The sequence below is a fragment of the Taudactylus pleione genome, unplaced genomic scaffold (genome assembly GCF_031769625.1).
Source record: "Taudactylus pleione unplaced genomic scaffold, aTauple2 ptg000290l, whole genome shotgun sequence".
Taxonomy (NCBI): domain Eukaryota; kingdom Metazoa; phylum Chordata; class Amphibia; order Anura; family Myobatrachidae; genus Taudactylus; species Taudactylus pleione.
This window is the reverse complement of record NW_028284692.1, coordinates 3,217,486-3,237,039: the sequence shown is the minus strand read 5'-3', so window position 1 is coordinate 3,237,039 and position 19,554 is coordinate 3,217,486. Positions and strand designations below refer to the sequence as shown.

The 19,554-nt window shown below is 43.7% G+C and overlaps 1 protein-coding gene across 2 annotated transcripts in view; it reads right to left on the bottom strand.

Annotated features, from left to right (window-relative positions):
• CASKIN2 (CASK interacting protein 2) overlaps positions 1-5,743 on the bottom strand; it is a 48,120-nt gene extending 42,377 nt beyond the window's left edge. Inside the window, exons 1-2 of one of the 2 annotated variants that reach the window (XM_088482559.1) lie at positions 5,481-5,743; positions 3,260-3,920 (exon numbers count right to left, since the gene is read on the bottom strand). In XM_088482559.1, the coding sequence (XP_088338685.1) occupies positions 3,260-3,353 (94 nt within the window). In that variant the 5' untranslated portion in view covers positions 3,354-3,920; positions 5,481-5,743. The remainder of the gene's footprint in view (positions 1-3,259; positions 3,921-5,480) is intronic. The other variant, XM_088482558.1, reaches the window with a different exon arrangement.
• Between the last annotated feature and the right edge of the window lie 13,811 nt (positions 5,744-19,554).

Here is a 19,554-nt window from a genome sequence, read left to right as displayed (position 1 = left end):
AAAAAAACAGAGAGCTCTCAAGCCACAGGTTGCCCACTCCTGACCTATACAGACCCATATTTGAGGTTTTAAAAACCCAAATGTATTTTGTGTGCGATCAGATTAGATTTGCATAATTACTTAGGGGTCTATGTACTAAGCAGTGATAAGAGACAGAGTGAAAAGTGATAAGTCTGTGATAAGGTGCCAGCCAGTCAGCTCCCAACTGTCATTTTTCAAACACAGCCTGTGAGATGGCAGTTGGGAGCTGATTGGCTGGCACCTTATCACTTTTCACTCTGTCTCTTATCACTGCTTAGTACATAGACCCCTTAGTAACATATCTTTCAGTGCACTTTATGGAAATAAACTCCACTGGTAAGCAGAAGTAATCACTGTGAAATCCCCTGATACCTATTATAATTGCATCTCACAGCAATTCATCACATGTAGATGAGGAAATAAGTGTATATAGTCCAAGCTAATCTCTTAGTGCTATGCTCACTATGACCCCTCTATTTATAATAGCACTGACACATGCAGAGGGCGTGTAAGCACAACTACAAACAGATGCAGACCAGCACAGAGGTGCAAAGCCTACCAATGTGGGTGGTAGAGGGGAAAAACAAATACAGCATGATGACAACGGATGCACAGCACTAGCAAACCATTGTGATTGGCTGATTGTGAATGCACAGGTGACAGGTGCTTTACTTGTTAATCGCAAAAATATTGCTTGTGTGTGTGTTCTTTACCAATTATTAGATTTATATTTTATTGAAGCCTAATAGATGAAACATATTTCACAAACAAAACAAATAGGTAAATATATGGGTGTAAGTGTACACAAGGAAAATATGCTAATACAACCAGCCTCCATTCAATTTCAGATTTACTTTTTAGTTTTACATATGGCCGCAATTGCGGCTATTTTATTGAATGGCGCATAAGCCAAATGATTTCTAGAATAATAAATATACAGTATCAGAGTCACATAATTTATTTTAAAGTTAATTCTAATTTTGCTCCATTGAAAATACTAACAAAATGGAACATATTACATGTCGAAACAGCATGCTGGGATGTTTAGTTCCACAGGAGCTGGTGCACTGCATGTTGAATAACCCTGCTATAGGCATACATGCCTACCCTCCCGGTTTTCGTGGGAGGCTCCCGATTTTTCGGGTAACCCCCCGCACCCCCGGAAGGGTAGGCATTTCTCCCGCATTCTGCCCACTTCCTAGTGAAGTGGGCAGAATGAGGAGAATACCTGCGGCGATCGCAGGTCTCCGTGAAGGGGGCGGGGCTTAAACCGTGATTCTGCATGAATCACAGCATTTGGCCCCGCCCCCTATGTAAATTGTACCCAATCGTGACAATTTTACCGCGAGGGGGCGGGGCTTAATGACGCAAATCGTCAAGCCCCGCCCCCGTCGGCCCCCTGCTGCTTCTCTTACCCGGGCTTTAAGAGTATTAAAGGTAGGCAACTATGGCTATAGGGGAACAGGAGACAAGGAATCAAGAAAGCTTAGCATAGTTTTACACAGGTAAACTGACACATAACAAGATCTGTTATACTCAACCATATCTTGTTATGTGTCAGTTTACCTGTATAAAACTATGCTAAGCTTTCTTCATTCCTTGTCTCCTGTTCCCCTATAGCAGGAGTATTCAACATGCAGCGAGCAGGGCCTTCCTACTTATATACCTGTCTGTTATTACCCAGTTTTGTTCTATTAATGATTACAATTGTAAAGCGCAACGGAATATGCTGCGCTATATAAGAAACTGTTAATAAATAAATAAATAAATAATGCAGCCCACCAGCTCCTGTGGAACTACGCATGTGGTATGAGCAGGCAGGAGTCATGATCTAATATGTCTCAATTTTCAAATCAGGAATGTTGGCAAGATTGTAATATCAAAACTCAGTTTCTCCCCTCTCCCTTTAATAAAAATTAATATTGCATAATTCATATGAATTCACTACATAACACCTACAACAACAAACTAGAGTAATCATGGAAACGAAGAGAATGCATGAGTCAGACACACTTGTTCCTAGTTGGATGTTGTTCATGTGACTCATGTAAATGTTTAACTATGATGAGAGCAGGCATAGAGTCAGGTCAGCAGGTGACAGCTGGGTGACACTGTGTACGTGTATGACACTGCGAGACACTGTGTACGTGTATGACACTGCGACCGTTGGTCTTATCTGCATATAAAAGTGCCTGGCATCAGTGATCAGTGCATCACCACATGCAGGCCGCTCATTTGTCACTGTCACTGTAGTACAGATGTCGCACGCCAGACACACAATGCAAACAGGCAAGTTCATTGTCTCTATATAAACCCACACTCAACCCCTAAAACCCTCGACAGCGTACAAACATCTAATGACTAGGACTCTGGTCCTCTAGAGGAAAAGGGAGAGGATAAATATATTTCCTACTAGCGACAAACAAAATTATATTTACATGCCATTTTCAGCAAAATGTTAAAACTTGAGTAGAAGATTTTCTTGGGCCAAGTAAATTCTTCTGTAAGTACGAAACTCTTATAACCATGTTCTATACAATTCTATAGCCGCAATCCACATCCCCATTGACAGCATGGTGATAAGAGACAATTTATAAACAATTTAATCTGTATTTTCTAGAGCAACCCACTTCCCATCCAGTTTGCCTATTCCTCAATCATTCTGTAGTGTATACTGTATTAAACTGAAATTCAAAATGTAAAGGTGGGAAAACACTGGGCGCTGTGTACCGGGACAATATATCTTACCGCGGGTACACATCAGAACAATGTAATAAACGACAGAACGATCACTCGTTTTTTCTTTATTAACATACATGGGGCCGCATGCGATATCGTCAGGTTTGAGAAGCAGCACATCAAACCTGACAACGTTGTATGCGATTGCAGGAGCGCGCATATACACACATACACTGCACGATATGTCGTTACAACTTGGCCAAACCGTAACAACATCGTTCCAGTGTGTACCCAGCATTAGATTAATGCAAAGCTCAGCTAAAAACTATTATTAATAAGAAAAAAAAAATCTATTTAAATAATTACATGCTTTAAATAACATATTTTTGGAATATGCCATTTGGAATTTGTTTATTTTTAAGTTTGGTTTACACTATTTCAGTCCTATTCTAAAATAACCCCCAAAATATGATTTTCTCCCCCTAGTCTTCCTCTTCCACTTGATGCACCAATATCCCCTGCCCAGTGTGCTACTTTCAAATAGCAATAGATAACTTACTGTTTTTTGAAGTCCGAACTTTTGCAAGCAGTTTCTGAACAGTGCCAACATCGCCACTCTTCACAGCCTGGATCAGTTCATTCTCCCGACCCATCGCCGTACAGGCTAAACAGTCATCTCCTGAGCTCTTCTGCAATATATATTCACAGGTCCCTCACGTTATTTCCTTTTAAAAGGCAGAGAGAGAGCTGTTCTCCACTCACACTAATGCTATCCACATCAGGAGTTCTGTTCTAGACAAACACAAACCCTGGCGTAGACACTGTATTTTACATAGGAACTTTGTATGTCAGTAAGTTACAGGCTACCAGTGACCTGGGGGGAAATATGTTTGTTGTCAGTGCTGTGTTCCCCCCTTCTGCTCTGTAGTCACTAGGACAGTTTCCATGTCACATGTGGGTAAGAGGGCACACTTGCTGCAGTGCCAGGTCCACAAGATAAAGCAGGTTGCAAAGTTTTGGAGCACTCCATCAGATAGATATAATAAATCCTGCTAGAAGGGCTTCTTGAATCCTCAGTAATGTCTTTCCCTTTAATGAGAGCACGGGAACTCCTTTTCTCCTGCTAGAATTGTTCTGTTCAGTTGCAGCCTCTCAATCTATTTCTGAAAAGATCCCTGTTCGCCTGAATGAAACCACTTCTTGGCAGCTATATGACGTCACTGCAGAAAGAGAAAAAAAAGACAAATATTTGTGTTACTGACTGAGCCTTACACCTAGTAACCCCTCAGGTGTGAGGCAAGAAACACGCAGAGGCCCGCTCTCTCCCTTTCGTCTATGAGGAAAAATGTTTGAGGGCCAAGGAGGTGTGTTCTGCATCAAAATGTCATTTATGAGAAATGTGATTAACGTCAGAAAGCAGAACACTTGCATCAAAACACGAATGCTTTAGGTTCCCTGACATAGCCGGTATAGGCTAATTCTACCATATACACAGTATTATTTAATAAACATAGTGTCCTAGGTAATAAGTGCATTATTGACTATCCCCTGCACATCACCTATTTCTTGACAAGAAGGGTTAAAAAGAGCCAGCAGAGGCGTTTTGTTCCTGTGCTACTTCCAGACTGCTGGATCCCATTCATAACCCCGGAGACAGGAAGCTCAGGGGACCCCCTCCCCTGTTCACACACACACCTTCCTCCCATCAGCCTGACTGTATATGAAGGAGCAGTGAAACAGTTAGTAGACCACCCCAATAGTAACTGCCTCATTATTCCCAAAATATTCTGTGCTGTACCCCTGCAATTCTTCCTAATTGGGATTGCGGTAATCCAATCTAACAACCCGTTGGTCTAAAAGCCATAATTTTCCCTCTTTCTTCTGGGAAATATTGCTTATCATTCAAAACTGTGCTAGCAGCGCCAAAGTTATATCAGCAAGCTGCAGATGTAGCAGCTAATATAAAAATGTTGATGGTAGAGGGAGATGAGTAAATATAGAGAGAGTACATAACATAGAAGAGATTAGAACAGCACAGCTTTGAAAGGAAGGACACTGAGTGAACAAACAATTCTTATTTGTTGACCTTTTCACTGTTTAGAAGGAAAAAAGAGTGAACAACTGATAAAACAAACAATATCCCTGGGTCTGCTGATGTCCTAAAACAAGACGTCATTGAGTTTTCCTGTGCCTGAGGCCCCACAAAATCCATTATAACGTGTATATCTATAATGTAGAGATTGTGAGATACAGCATTGGTACACAATGACTAGCCACAACAGAAGAAAGATTGCATCAGGTAAAAAAAACAACAATAATCTTTTCCAATTAAAAAAACAAAAACACATGGTATGAATACAGAAAGTTGTTTTACAAAAATGGGAATAATTTTAATACTGTAAGCATAAATGAGGCAATAGCCAACACAACCACAACACCATGCAGAGAGAAATGTCAACAAAGCCAACTCACTGGGAACTAACAGATTACACTATACTACACACTAAGATATTCTGGGCATCAGAGTGTGTGTCTGTATATATATATATATATATATATATATATATATATATATATATACCTGTATACATTAGTACACACACAACTAAACTATACTTATCTCACAACTGAGAGATGTGCCTACTACAGCAGCTAATCCCAAATAGCGCCCCCATTGCCCTCCCCTCCCCTTGCTAGATCGCTTTGATCTCTCCTAGATGTAGAACTCCTGAGCAAGTACTGCAGATCCCAGAAGAGATAAGTAGGCGACTCTCACTTACCGGGAGGCTGTAGAGAAAAAGAGTTCTCCTATATTTTGACCGCAAGTTACTTTATCCTAAGTTTTCAGAGAAGTCAGGCCAGCTAGTTCTCCTCATTCCCTGCAGGAAATCCCTCCCTTTCCTTGTCCTGCTCGCCTCCCTTCCTCCTGCTGGCCCTGCTCCTCCCTCCTCCTCACAGTCCTCGGCTCATCATCCCCATAGAGGAGAGGAGGAGGAGGCCGCCTGGCTTGGCCTCAGTCCAGCCTTGTGTAATGTGTTCCCCCCATCTGATCACACTGACTGACTGACGGTAGTTGGAGAATTGGAGGAGCTGCTGCTGTATCTGTTAGTACACACATATGGGAGGGGAACGTGTCTTTTATTCTGGGCTCAAACGGAATTGAACTCCTCGTTCTCAACTAGGATATCACACACACATCCCTTGCTGTATGCAGCCACTAGTTCATTCAAAGCGACTTTTTTTTACTGTGTGTGTTCTACAACAGGTGTCTTTCTACTATTAATCCTGCTGTTCTCTATTATGACGGACAAAGCATTTCATTTCTGCCGCCTGCCAGCTGGGCACGGAGTGACTGTTGTGCCACAGATATGACCTCAGGGGTATGGCAAGCTCTCAGATCCCATGCCAAATGATTGTAGAGGGTTCGGAAACAAACAACGCACCCGACTTTCCAGGGAACACGCAGGGGTAATATTGGAAATGTGGGGTCGGGTAGAATTTATTAGAGATGTGCGGGTTCGGTTTTATTCGGTTCTTGTCGCCAAATTAGCCCAAGTTCGGTCTTATTCGGTTATTGGATATCCAAAACACGTGAGAGCCAAATAGCCAATATGATGCCGTTTTTGAGATCCGAACATATCCGAGTAAATCTGAAAATCTGAGTGAAACCGACCAGCTTATTTCGAGAATTTATAGTAAATTACACTGAAAATAAAATCAAACTAATAGATATGTGACATAGTGGAATCATCTTGCATGGAAGACATTTTATGAATCCATTTTTTGAAAATTTAAAAAATTACGTGTAAATGTAAAGAATTTATGGCCCCATTTATGAACAAACCTTAATACCAGCGGCATATTTCTTTTAGTATGGCAGTGATAGAATTGAGTATGCCACTGGTATTCAGCATTACTTACCTCGCAGGCGGGATCCAGCCTCATCCCCCTTAACTGCTGCATCCTCCGCTGCCAACGACAGGCTTCTATAACCCGGCAGGGACCCGGCAGTGCTTTGATGAAGCCAGAAAGGCTGCTGCTGGGTACACATTGTTGGCAATGGGGACAGTATCACTCTCACCATTTAAAGATGGCGAGAGCGATACAGTGTCGAACAGCTGTAATCTGCTGTTTGTTAAATATTGAAAGGACGACATAACCCCATTAGCGAGTGCTAAAGGGGTTATGTATCATTGAAAAATGGGGCCATTAGTACTTAATAAGATACTTGCACTGAAGTTAATTGTTTTGTTTGTGACGTTGATTTTGATCAACATGAAGTCTGCAAAACTAGTTTTGTCCCTTTACTTGAAATAATAAATTGTCTTACTCTCTCATATTTGCAGATTAACATGTAATACAGAGTTAATTTGAAATAAAAATTATGTTACTTTTGACATTTATCATTTTATTTAGCTAAAGCTATGTACTGTCTATAAGATTATGGGCAGGATGTATCAATCATCGTATTTTGGATACAATACATCCTTCCCATTACTGCATGCATATCAGCTTAATAACGCTGGTGTGCACTTACAAATGCGATTAAAATGGCACCAATTTTTTTCGCTCTTAGTGCCAGGGCACGGAGCTTGGTCCTGCTCCTGCATTGCACCGCAAAGCCCTGATTGGCCCGCTGTACCTCCCCACAAGGATGGCCATCAATGGGTTCACATCATTGATGGCACCCTGATAATGATTTCATACCATCAATGTTAATCACCAAAGTCACAATCGATGGTTAACCAATCAATGACCATCCATATAAAGATGTGCTCTGCGCAAAATGTAAACAGTCACTTTAAAGTTCAACTTCCTTCCATTTTATTACCACTCAATAATTTCATCCCTTGTATTTTTACTTTAATACACTGCTCGGCTTGGTGTCCTTTATTTGTCAAACTTTACAGTGAAGGGAAATCTGAGCGGTCTTTATTATATGTTGCATATTTTGTGTAGGAAATTATTTTTACATTGTATGAAAAAAGCGCAGTGGAACATGGAGGCATACCAGAGACCCCAAGAAATGTATAGGACGAGACCTAAAGACCACCATCTCTGAGCTAGTGTACTGCTGAAGTCATTTTACAGAGTGGAAATGGCTGCACACCCCAGGACCATCAAGTGATTGTCTGGGCTCTGGTACAGATGGCGGGGGTGGGGCGGGCATTGCTACAGGGCCGTAGATTGGGCGGTGCGACTGGTGCCGTTGCAAAGGGCAGAGGGGGGCATTGCTACAGAGCCGTAGGTAGGGCAGTGTGACCGGTGCCTTTGCACAGGGCAGAGAGCCCATGGGGCAGCGCCCTCACAGCCCCTGCATCTGGCTAGCAGGGGGCCTGGAACGTCAGCCAGTATACGTGTTGCACTGCCAGCCGAAGCATCCCTCAGACACGCCACCACTCACCCTGCTGGTCAGAGCGTCCTAAGGACTCTCCGGCTAGTGATGCGGTGCTCCAGGCAATGTGTATTCACCCACCCACCCTCTGTCATGTGCTGAGGGGTAGGTGGAGGTGGCGCACGCCATTTTAGGGTTGTGGTTCTGCCTTGTTTGCACTTCCAGGTCCTGAGAGAGGCCCAGGTAATTTGTACATCCTCTCTCAGTGCTTCTCTCCGAACGGCAAGGAACACAGAGTTATATTTTGTGCAGAGCTTAGCACCTACTCTGTACTTCACAAAGAAAGCCATGCATGGCCCAACTCCGCCCCTGCCTGATTTCAACAAATCCACAGAAGCCACATGACCGCCATTAAAAAAAACAATACCAAATACCAACTGCATATTTCATTTAGTATCACAGTGATACTTACAAAAATGCTTCTGGTATTAAACATAACTTACCTGTCCAGCTGTTAGCTCTAATGCACATACACAATGGCTGTCTGCACATGTGGCAATCCATTGGGGACTCAGCAAAGCTTGGAAAGCTTCGCTGTGTCCCCATTTTCAGCAATGGGGCCCATACTGCTTACTTCCTCTATTGATGCTAAATACTAAACAGATGTCATAGGGCCGCACGCAGGGACGATGTTCACGTGGTCTGGTATTTTTTGCATGAAAACTTTTAAAGACTCGTAGGGCGCATGCGTTACACGGTACGCATAAAGGCACTGTTGTAAATGAGACAGATTGTATCAGAAATGTTGTGGACAACTGATGGGCGTTCCTGAGCGGTGAGACTAGAAATTCACACAAAAATGATCAGTTCAGTGGGCGTGTTATGGGAGCGTCTCAGGCATGTCAATGCACGCGGCTGCGTTCACAGATGCACAGGTATAGAAGGCCATAATCAAATGGAGAAGCAGCACCTGCCGTGGGGCTGGTGCAAGTTTTGATGGTGCATCTAAGGACGCATCAATCGGTATTACATTGTGCACGGACACTAAAAGTGGGCATATCAGTCCTTGCACATTGAGTCGCACGGAAGGAGTTTGAAGTGGCATATGCATAACGTCGTCGATGGGCAAACATCGGGTCAATAATCCCTTTAGCGAGGTTTTAAGCCAGAGGTTCCCAAACTCGGTCCTCAAGGTACCCTAACAGTCCAGCCCTGAAGACGGCTTTTGGCAACCTCTGCCTTAAGCGGTTATGATCCATTCTTAAATGGAGACCTATTTCCCTTGGCTGAAATCTAGGTGCAGTTTTGCAAATTGAGGATTAAGGGTTCTGCATTATTTAGTGGGCGATTTAGGGCCTGATTCAGAGCCACTCGTAAGCGGCAGCTCGTTCGCTCCGAGCGATGTTCGCACAACTGCGCATGCGTATGGGTTGTAATACGCATGCGCGAACCAGTCATTGCGGTCGGAAATTGTGTGCTCGCAAAATAGTGAATGTCTGCTAATTTGAGTGACAGAATGAGGCGTTTGTGGGTGGTAACAGGGGAAGGTGCTTGAAAACGGGGAGTGGAGATCCGAACGCAGGCGTGCCAAACGGTCAAAATGGGCGTTTTAAGGGTGTGCATGATTAACAAAGCAGCGTCATCGACCACGTCACTTGGTTGTCTTTTAGCCTGAACTGCTCGCATGATTGCGGTAGGAAAATGCTACCACAAGCACTGCGAGCAGTTCAGATGCCTTTCGATGTACTCACTTAATCTAATAAATAGCGGAGATGACGTATGATGCGAGCGGCCAGGGGGCGTTTTTTAAAAAATAGCGAGCGCATGTTTCGTTCGCTCGTTCAGACATAGAGGCGTCAACAGACCGCAAAGAGCGAGCGCTCTATTTAAATATCCGGCCTCTTTTTCTGAACGAGCGAGCGCAAATAGCGTCCGGCTCTGAATCAGGCCCTGTGTGTGTGCATTCTCAATAATCTACCCATATTCCCCATGTTCTCCTGTCATCCTTCTGGTGGGTGGACATATGCAAAATCAGTGTGATGTGAAAAATCGCTAGCTCCTATGGAAAAATCGCATAGTGTGTAGCACAGATATTGGGGCAGGCAGTTTGCTGAAAAATCGCCCCGTTTCTCGTCCCGATAATATAATCTGACAGCGTGTAGCTAGCTTTTGTCAAGCACCTCCTCTGTTCCTGCTTTTTCACCGAATTTCCATTTGCAATAAACTGCGTGGAATCACATAAATTACATGATAGACATTCGTTTAACATCAAGCATGATCCCTAATAATATGTTCCATTCATTTTTATACAGTTCCTTTAACTCCCTTTTCTTTTTAACTGCATTTGATTCAGTCGCTGATGATGATAGTGTTAAAATGAACTGGCATTATGTTTGTTTAAAAAGGTTACAGTTTTCACAGGTGTCTTGTATTACAGAGTGATTGGTGTTGCCAGCCAATGACTACTCTTCTGGCATATCACAAATAACAAGATAATCCCTCTGACCAGAATCCAATCAGACATATAGGTAATGGCTTCTGTGTATTAGTAGAGCTCTCGGAGTGTAACTGTGAAAGAGGAACTTTCCATGTGCAGTAGCACAGCCCCTGATGTCTGTCATTAGCAGACACAGCAAAGACACAATCAGATTAGTACATACTTGCCGACTATCTGGCTGCTCCTTCCGGGAGGGAGCAGCCAGATCGGCAGAACAGGGGGCGTGGCCGGCAAAAGGGGGCGTGGCCGGGCGGGCTGAAGGTCGTTTTCGGGTGTGACAGGGGCGGGGCCACGCGATCGCGGCATTTTGGCCCCGCCCCTGCTACACAATGCCGAAATACAGGCATTGTGAAGCAGGGGGCGGGGCCAAAATGAATAGCGTCAGCGGCCCCCCGCTGAAGGGGGTTTATCAGGTACTGACGGGGGTGGAGACAGGGGATCGGCGGCATGCGGGAGGCTTGCCTGCCTTTCCGGGGGGGCGGGAGCTGCACCCGTTTATTGGGAGGCTCCCGCCCAAATCGGGAGGGTAGGCAACCCTGGATTAGTATTTGCCTAAGAAGCTTTGTCTGTCATCCCTAGTATCCTTAGCTGATCTATAGAACACCTCCCACATTAGACTGAAGTTCAATTTGCTTGTCTCAGATGTCGCAAACAGTATTTTGTTTTCTTACAGGCCCATTTAGTAATGATCGCATTTACAATGCAATCTGGACATGACATTACCGCCTATGATCGCTTTACAAGATACGATCATAACGCCGGGAATGTATCATTGTGCACAGGCAGGGACAGGGGCTCTGAAAGGAGCTCGTCCATGCGATGTGCTCGGTGTGCCGCCAGGGTTACTGCCAGTGGCGGCTTCAGGGGAGTGGCTGCAGCACAGTCCAAAATTCAAATAGGGGAGCCATACCAGCTGCCATTTCAAACACTGCCAAACATAGATGGCCGGGACTCACTGGCAGCTGGTGTGACTCCCCTATTTGAATTTTGGACTGTACTGCAGCCCCACCCCTGGCGCCGCCACTGGTTACTGCACATGTACAGTCCAGTTTACTGCACATGCGCGGCCGCCATTACCGGGGAGGGTTCCGTGGAACCCTCTCCCAGCTAATAGGCTACAGCAGCTGTCATTTTTAGATGGTATTAGCCAATCTCTGGAATACTTCACATTTCGAAAGTTGGTAAATCTGGCAGCATCGTATCCCCCATAGAAACTTATGGGGGATGCGGCTGCCGACGGGAATGGAGGAATCGCAGCAGGTATTGCGGTTCCTCTGTTATACATCTGGGCGCAACTTAATATTTGCGGTTAATTTTCGGGGGATTAAACCGCAAATACACAATGATAAATGTGCCCCTTAGTGTGATATACACACCCAGCATAGAAGCAAGTTGTGTCACCAATATGGATAGAGCCTTTATGAAGAGAATCTTCCAATTATTGCATTACATGTAAGTAAACAATACAGTCAATCCAAGCACCTACCTAGCTAGTGCTGGAAGCTGCAACAGCACTGCTCCCAATTGTTGGCAATATCACAAGTCTGAAACTTCCAAAACAAGAATCTTAAAAAAAGACTAACCCCTAACTTCAGGTAAACTCATTTTCTCCCTGCACATTTTATTTTTCCATTCTCTTGTCATATCCTTTTGCATTCCCAGCATTACAAGCTGCTGCTCTGAATATCTTACTGAAAACAGGCGTGTGTAAAGGGAGGCCCTGCATGTATTTTATATGCACAGCTTATTAACCCTTTTACTGTCAGAAAATAGGAGGACGTTTTGTTCCTCAAACAGCCAGACCTATTTTTTTTACATTTAATATATATTGATTTAGAAATATTTCCCATAAACACATTAAAGGGAGTACAGAAAAAAAGAGAAGGGAAGTGACAATGCAGGAGAATGGGCTGTACAAATGCTACACAGACATAACCATGCAAAATCATCAAAAGAAGGTCAAAGCATGTAATGATAATGCGTAGAAAACATCACAGAACAGAACTTCATTACAAATACTATATAGCCTGTAACGGTTATACTCCTCTTAATGGATGGGCCCAGCATTAGACAGAGACAATAAATAAAGCTCAAACGGTGCCCCAATGCACTGAAGGTGATGCCTTTAAGAAGCCTCTCGTCCTTCTGTGACATATGCCAAATGAACCATTTAATCAGTGGAGAGGAGGAAGATGTGCAGTAAGGACGTGTGACCGCAGAGATACATGGGTACAAGCTTTGTCTCCACAACGTGGGTCATTTTCGTCGCTATGAGGATCAGGCCAGAGGTGGATTGGGCTGGAAAATTAGACTAGGACATTTCTAGAAGCAGCCCAAATGGGGGTGGGGTCTGTTGAGGGGGTTGGATACTCCCTCCTTATAGGGCCTGATTCTATATTAAAGGCAGTTTTGACCTTCTTTGTGTCTTTTAGTGCAGTTGCATCTGCGCCTTTATGCTAATGCCACTACAGTGCCCTTCCCAGGTGTTCATCCGTGCGCCCAAATGTGCAAGGACTGAGACATCCACTGTCAGTGTCTACAGATCTAGCTCTGTGCTCTTTAGATGCCACCATCTTTCGCACCTAAGCTAGGTGCAGATCATCTATCTTCATATGGCCTCCAATGTGAGTAATTCAGCGTCTCTGTACGAAACTGTTTTCAGCAACACGCCCATACTATGTTACATCTTCGTCTGATTAGTCACCCCCTGTAACCTCCCAGAAATGCCCACTGAAATCTACAAATATGTGCTGCGTCTCTGTGCGGTAACAATCAGGATGCATGCGTTGTGCGACTCACACACATGCCCAGACCTACAACATCAGCCAGTTGCGTGCGGCATGATACCTCATGATAGCACAGTCTCAGTTTGGCGAGGTTGCACTTGCTTTAGGATGCTGGTCTGAAGAGAAACAGGACCACATACAGTCTGATCCAATATACACATGTCCACTCCATGTGTGTTCTTGTATCTTAAAAGCTCTTATATCTAATTCATTTAGATAACATCCCCTTGTTGCCAATGGATGAATAATTCTTACAGATAACATGGATGCAGTGTTCCCAATAGTATTGTGCTGATGAGATGGTCCCTGCAGGAACAACATGACAATACAATATATGGACTTTCCTGGTGTGAAGACTGGCTGCAGAGCTCTCTATGACTCTGAGCACAGCTCACATTTACAGCTGATGTTCCTGACGCTGGGAGGTGTAGATGTCACACAGCCCATCCCATTGGCTGCAGGGCAGGCAGCTGTGTTCTTGTTCAGCTGTGTATAATGATCTGCTACACATGCCCAACAGCTCTGAACGTGAATTGATCGGCATATAGCTTCAATTGGGGGGAGGGGACTGTGGTAAGCCACTGATGGGTGCGCGAGGCACAGCCATGTGCCGGCCCAGCAGGAACTGTCCTGTGTTCCCGTTGGCCCAATTCACCCATGGATAGGGCCAAGCACATACCTGGACTGGCTTTTTTTGTACAGTGTTTGAGTAAAACATGTAGGAATATAACAGGGTAGCGTAACTCAGGTATACATTTTGAAAAATAGATAACATACCTCAAATGAGGTTACGCCTGAGGTTATTAATGCTAGGATAGGGTAGTTATGGCAATTAGAAGCCTCCATCATCTCTGGACTTATTAATGCTTTCTTAGAGAGTTACTGTCTGGTGATCACCAGATAATAATTATTAAGGGGACTGGAAAAAGGGGATTTCCCTCTTTCATAGAAGGTGCCCACACGTTAAGTGCCGTTCCCCATTTCTGCTATTATTTCTGTAGTACAATCTGAAATGGAAAATAACCACCAAAATGCTAAATTATCTGAAAGAAAGGACTCCTCTTTTAAATTAGGGTGTCCTTGAGTTTATTGAAGCCAGGATAACGGAGATACTGCCTCATCCCTGTACTTCATAATGATTTCTGCAATGTAGGGGTGCACTCACATGAACACCAGAGAATAACTTTCCAGGGTTCACAATGAGGATGCCCCTGAGTCTGCGGGTGATAGAACAGGGGAGACAGGGGCATAGCCAGATCTTTGTCCGCCCCATAGCAACATTTTGAAGGGGCCCCTATAGCAGTGCTTCTACACAGACTAGAGACACCTCTCCACAGCGTTGTTCATTTTATGTCCCACTGTAGTGCCCTAGTTTCAGGGGCGTTTCTAGAGAGGAGGGGGCCCGTGTGCAGTCTCCTACACGGGCCCCCTCCATTCCATCCGGCGGCCGGCTGTGCACTGAGCAGTGCGCGGCCAGCACCGCACTTATAGACTCTGGGCACTAGAGTGTGCCCAGAGTCTATAGCGCATACACAGGTCACCGGGAAAATGGCCATGGTGGCCATTTTCCCTGTACTGCGCATGCGCAAACGGGAAAATGGCAGCGGCGGCCTTTTTCCAGTCGTTTTTACAGGTACAGACACCGGAGCTGACGTGGAACTCTGGAGGGGTAAGTTTTATGGGTGCAGGGTGTGCGGCGCGGGCCCCCCCTGGACCTATCACACCCTGCACCCATTATAAATATGCCCCTGCCTAGTTTGAACCATAGTAATGTCCTAGTTAATGTTTGTCACACTGTATTGCCTCCAGTTCATACTGTGCTACATTATAGGGCCACCAGTTAATTTTATGGCACATTAGTGCCCCTAGCTCATATTGTTCCACATCCCCCCAGTTCATATTATGCCACATTATAGTGACCCAAATTCATATTGTGCCACACCATAGTGTCCCCAGTTCATACAGTGCAACATTTTGGTGCCACTAGTTCATTTTATGCCACATTGAAGACCCCTCGCAGTTCATAATATGTATTACTGCAGTGCCCTCCAGGAGATGGATCACATCAGTCTGGATCGCCATAATGTGATGATGATTTCTCTTTTTCAGACCGGGCAATGGGACGGAACTAATTGCTAAACAAGCAATTCCGGTTGGCATACAACAATGGGCCGGATTCAATTAGCCACGAAAAGCCGCGGTTTGTCGAAAACTTTTGCAGATGCAAACTTTTTGCACAAAAATGCCTTTCATGCAATCCTATTGTCAAAGTTTTCACATGTGTAAAAACTCCATAGACAAAAACCGGCGAACGGTTTCCACCATCTCAGAGCAGGTGAAAAGTTGTGCTAAATCCCTATCTCTTTTTACAAATGTGGGGACTTGGGGCCTGATTCAGAGGCGCTCGCAAAAAGCGAGCGCTCGCTCTGAATCAGGGCGGGCCGTGTTTTTTTTACACCGGCCTCTTGGCCGCTCGCTAAGCTGTGGGTGACAACCCACAGCTTTTGTGAGCAGCTAGGTGATGGTCGCGATCATCGGGGCTTGCGACAAGACCCTTGTCGTAGGGTCTCATTCCCGCAAGCCCCAGAGAGCTTACTGCTCTAACAGAGCAGGAAGCTCTCCACTGACATCACTGGTGATGTCAGTGGTGCCTCCCACAAATGGCAGGCGTTCCTTCGGGAACGCCTCCGTTTGTGTAGCCACCCCCCCTCCCCGCCTACCAAACGAGGCGAGCTGTCGATCAACATCGACAGACGCCCCTTTTGGATGCGAGCACCGGAGCGAGTGATTTCTCGCTCGCTTCGGGGCTCACGCATGCTGCATGTGCGCACTGCACGGCCATCGACCCGCATTGCGCTTGCAAGTGTGTCGGAATCAGGCCCTTGGTTCAGAACCCCCTTGGACACTGCCCCTAATGATTGATTAGGCAAAAATTATTTATTAATTACCATAATTTGGCCAATAATGACATGTCATTTGTTGTAAAAAAAAAAATATATAGCTTTATATAATTTTTCCACACTATACAAATATGCATGAAACAGCTATTTGACACAATTTAAAAACCCCAAATAATTTTATTAGGGCCACTAATACATTTCCAAAATGATGACCTATGTCAGTTATCTATTTTAAGGAGTACAGACAGATTTCCCCAAATTCCCCTGTACTGGTTATTACATGAACAGTTTTCGTGCAAATGCGTTTTCGCATCTTTTGTAAATGTTGGGAAAAATGGGAGCGTGCATAGACAAAAGACTCGAAAATATCTCCGACGTTAAGTTTTTGCATCTAATTGAATTCCTCACTATATGTCTTGGGTCCAGGGCCCCCTAAGCCTCTGGGCCCCACAGCAAAAGCACCCCCTGCACCCACTATAGTGATGGCCATTGGGGAAGTTGCACCACTTTAAATATTCTCTCCCCATTTTATGACTTACAAATGTTATAGAACAGTGCCTGAAGTGGATTGTGCTTAATGACGGCACGTCATGGATTTAGCACACGCCTTGTTTTGCCTTTATGAGGATTGGCACTTTAAATCCAGTGGGGAAAAAAACAAAGAAAATTGGTGGTTTATCAAATAAAACCCCAAGTGTAAGTAGATGGCTATGTATTTTAAAAGACAATTTTAGCTATTTGTACCTTATTGAATCCCAATACACAGAGGATTATTTACTAACATTGCTCAAAGGTGTAATCTGCACTAAAACCGTAGCAAACAAATAGCAAGTAGCTTATGTAATAAGAGTGCATAGAGCAAGGATGTGATGTAATCAATGTCATGCTTGTCTACTATCCTGGAAAGTCCGGGAAAATACCAGGATAATGGCCCACCCTCAGGGATTCCACCCACTTCCCTCATCACACTCGCCCTTCTTCCTACCCTCCGGTAGTTTCGGATATTGGCCATCTATAAAGTATGTTTGACTTCTATATGTACATGTACATATTCCTCCTGTATATAGTTGGATGTTTTCATGCCGTGCTGTGTTTGTAGCTGTATACAGTAAACTGCTTTATCAAAGTTTTTATATACAATCCACAGTTATGTGTATGTGTCGATGAATAGATGTGAAAGTGCATCCTTTTTCCAATGCTAACTTACCCTTCTTGGTCATTTAAACAATTGATAGATGTGTAAATTACACAAAAAGACAAGTTTGGACACAAACAATGACAGTTCCTCATACTAGTATTATGGTGCGTACACATGTAGTAATTTGAAAGGACGATTTGAACGATGATGATACCGTTATTTTTAAAATCGTTCTTTTAAATAGTCCCTACTAACTTACCTTCAACCAGCAATGCGCGGCCACGTATGGACGATAGTGATATCGTCCATCGGCCATGCATGCCGGTCAACTTGCTCGATTTTGAGCAAGTTACTATAGGGACCCGCGAACTTGCATCGCTATAGTCGGCGGTAAGTTGGTGGTGTGCTGGATGACCGATATTGATCATCTAGCATACCAGGGAGGGTGCATAACGATCTGCCGGAGATATCGTATCGCTGGCAGATCGCTACGTGTGTACGCGCCATTAGATCTTTTAATGGAGGAAAAATATTTGTAACTCAGTCACTGTTACTACCTATGACCGTGTGTTTCTGTTTCATGTCAACCAACATCGCAACCGTAGGGATGCACAGGTAAATGTGCACCTCGCTGAGGGCTGAATTATCCCCAAGGAGTTTAATTTAACTAAATACAAATATAAATCCTTAATGTATGCTTAAAGGGGCATTATCATTGGGATATTGTTGGCAAATATGTATTGAAAAATATAATCACACTTTGTAATATATCATGAAACACTATTGTTTTGTTATGACACACCTCTTCTTTAGTTGAGCCACAATACTTGTAGTAGTCCAGTTTATGGAAAATAAAAAAGACTCCTTAAGACAATTTCAATATAAAGAGGTTTTTATTTGGTATTGTTAATTTATTCAAAGTAAATATAATTGAGCATTTAATATTTTTGACGTTTATGTTCTATAGACTTTTCCAGAATATTATTCTGTGACAGGTGATTACAATGAATGCACAAATATGTATATAGCATTTAAAATTAGCATTTTTAACCATATTTTCATGAATCTGTCTATACTTTACAGAAATGTAAGTTTAAATAAAAGGAAGAATCCATTCCATTACTTTAAAAGGGAAGGAAACGGTTTCTATCAATGTTATACTGCACTGCCCTCTACTGGTACGTTTAAGTTTTACTGTACCTTAAAGTGGAAGTAACATGAGAAAATTTACTTTTAGATTCATTATTGTTTGTATTCATACTAGAGATGTGCGCCGACCCCGTGTTTTGGATTTGGATCTGGATTCACTTTTGTGTTTTGATTTTGGTTATGGTTTTGCAAAACCACCATCACATGTTTTGGTTTTGGATCTGTATTTGTTTTTAAAAATGATAAAAACAGCTACAATCACATGATTTGGGCCTGTCTTTGTTCCTAAAGTATTATTAACCTTAATAACAATAACTTCCAGGCATTTCCAGTCAATTTTAACCACCTTACGGCTCACAATATTGTTTTCACTACTTTTCACCAATATAGGCCAAAGGCTGCAGCGAGCTGGCTGGCTAAAGTAAGCGACAGAGCAGTGGCACAAACGCACGGCAGTTTAAAAAAAATATAAGACATCTATGAAACATTGCCACACAGCAGTGGCAGACATAATGGTAGTTTAATAAACTATAAAAATGTCAGTCAGCAATGCCCCAAAATGCAAAGAAAAGATGTGCAAGATGGAATAGTCCTTGTGCCCTCCCTCCAACTTTTATGTTGGATATTAAAAAGGACATGCACAGTTTAACAAACCAAGCACTTCAGCGACAAGGACTGACACTTTTGTTTGGGCCCCCACAAAACAATTTTTTTGAAGGCCTACCTCCAATTATTAAGGAGGTTGATGATGATGGCAGTGGAGATTGCATGTGCTGATCCAAACTGCTGGTAGCTAATACTGGACTGCTTGTTATTGATTTACAAATTATTACAATCTTGGGCCTGATTCAGCAGTGAACGCAAGTTCACTGCTGATCGCAGATTTCCGATTATCGGGAATCTGCGTGTGCGCAGGACCCATTCTGCAAGTGTGCCGAGTGGGTCCTGTGTCGTTGGACGCAAACCCTTGAATGCCTCTACAACCAAGAGGCAGCTTTTCTGGTCTTGGCATGAGAATGGTTTTCTTTTTATCACAAGCAAGAACTGCT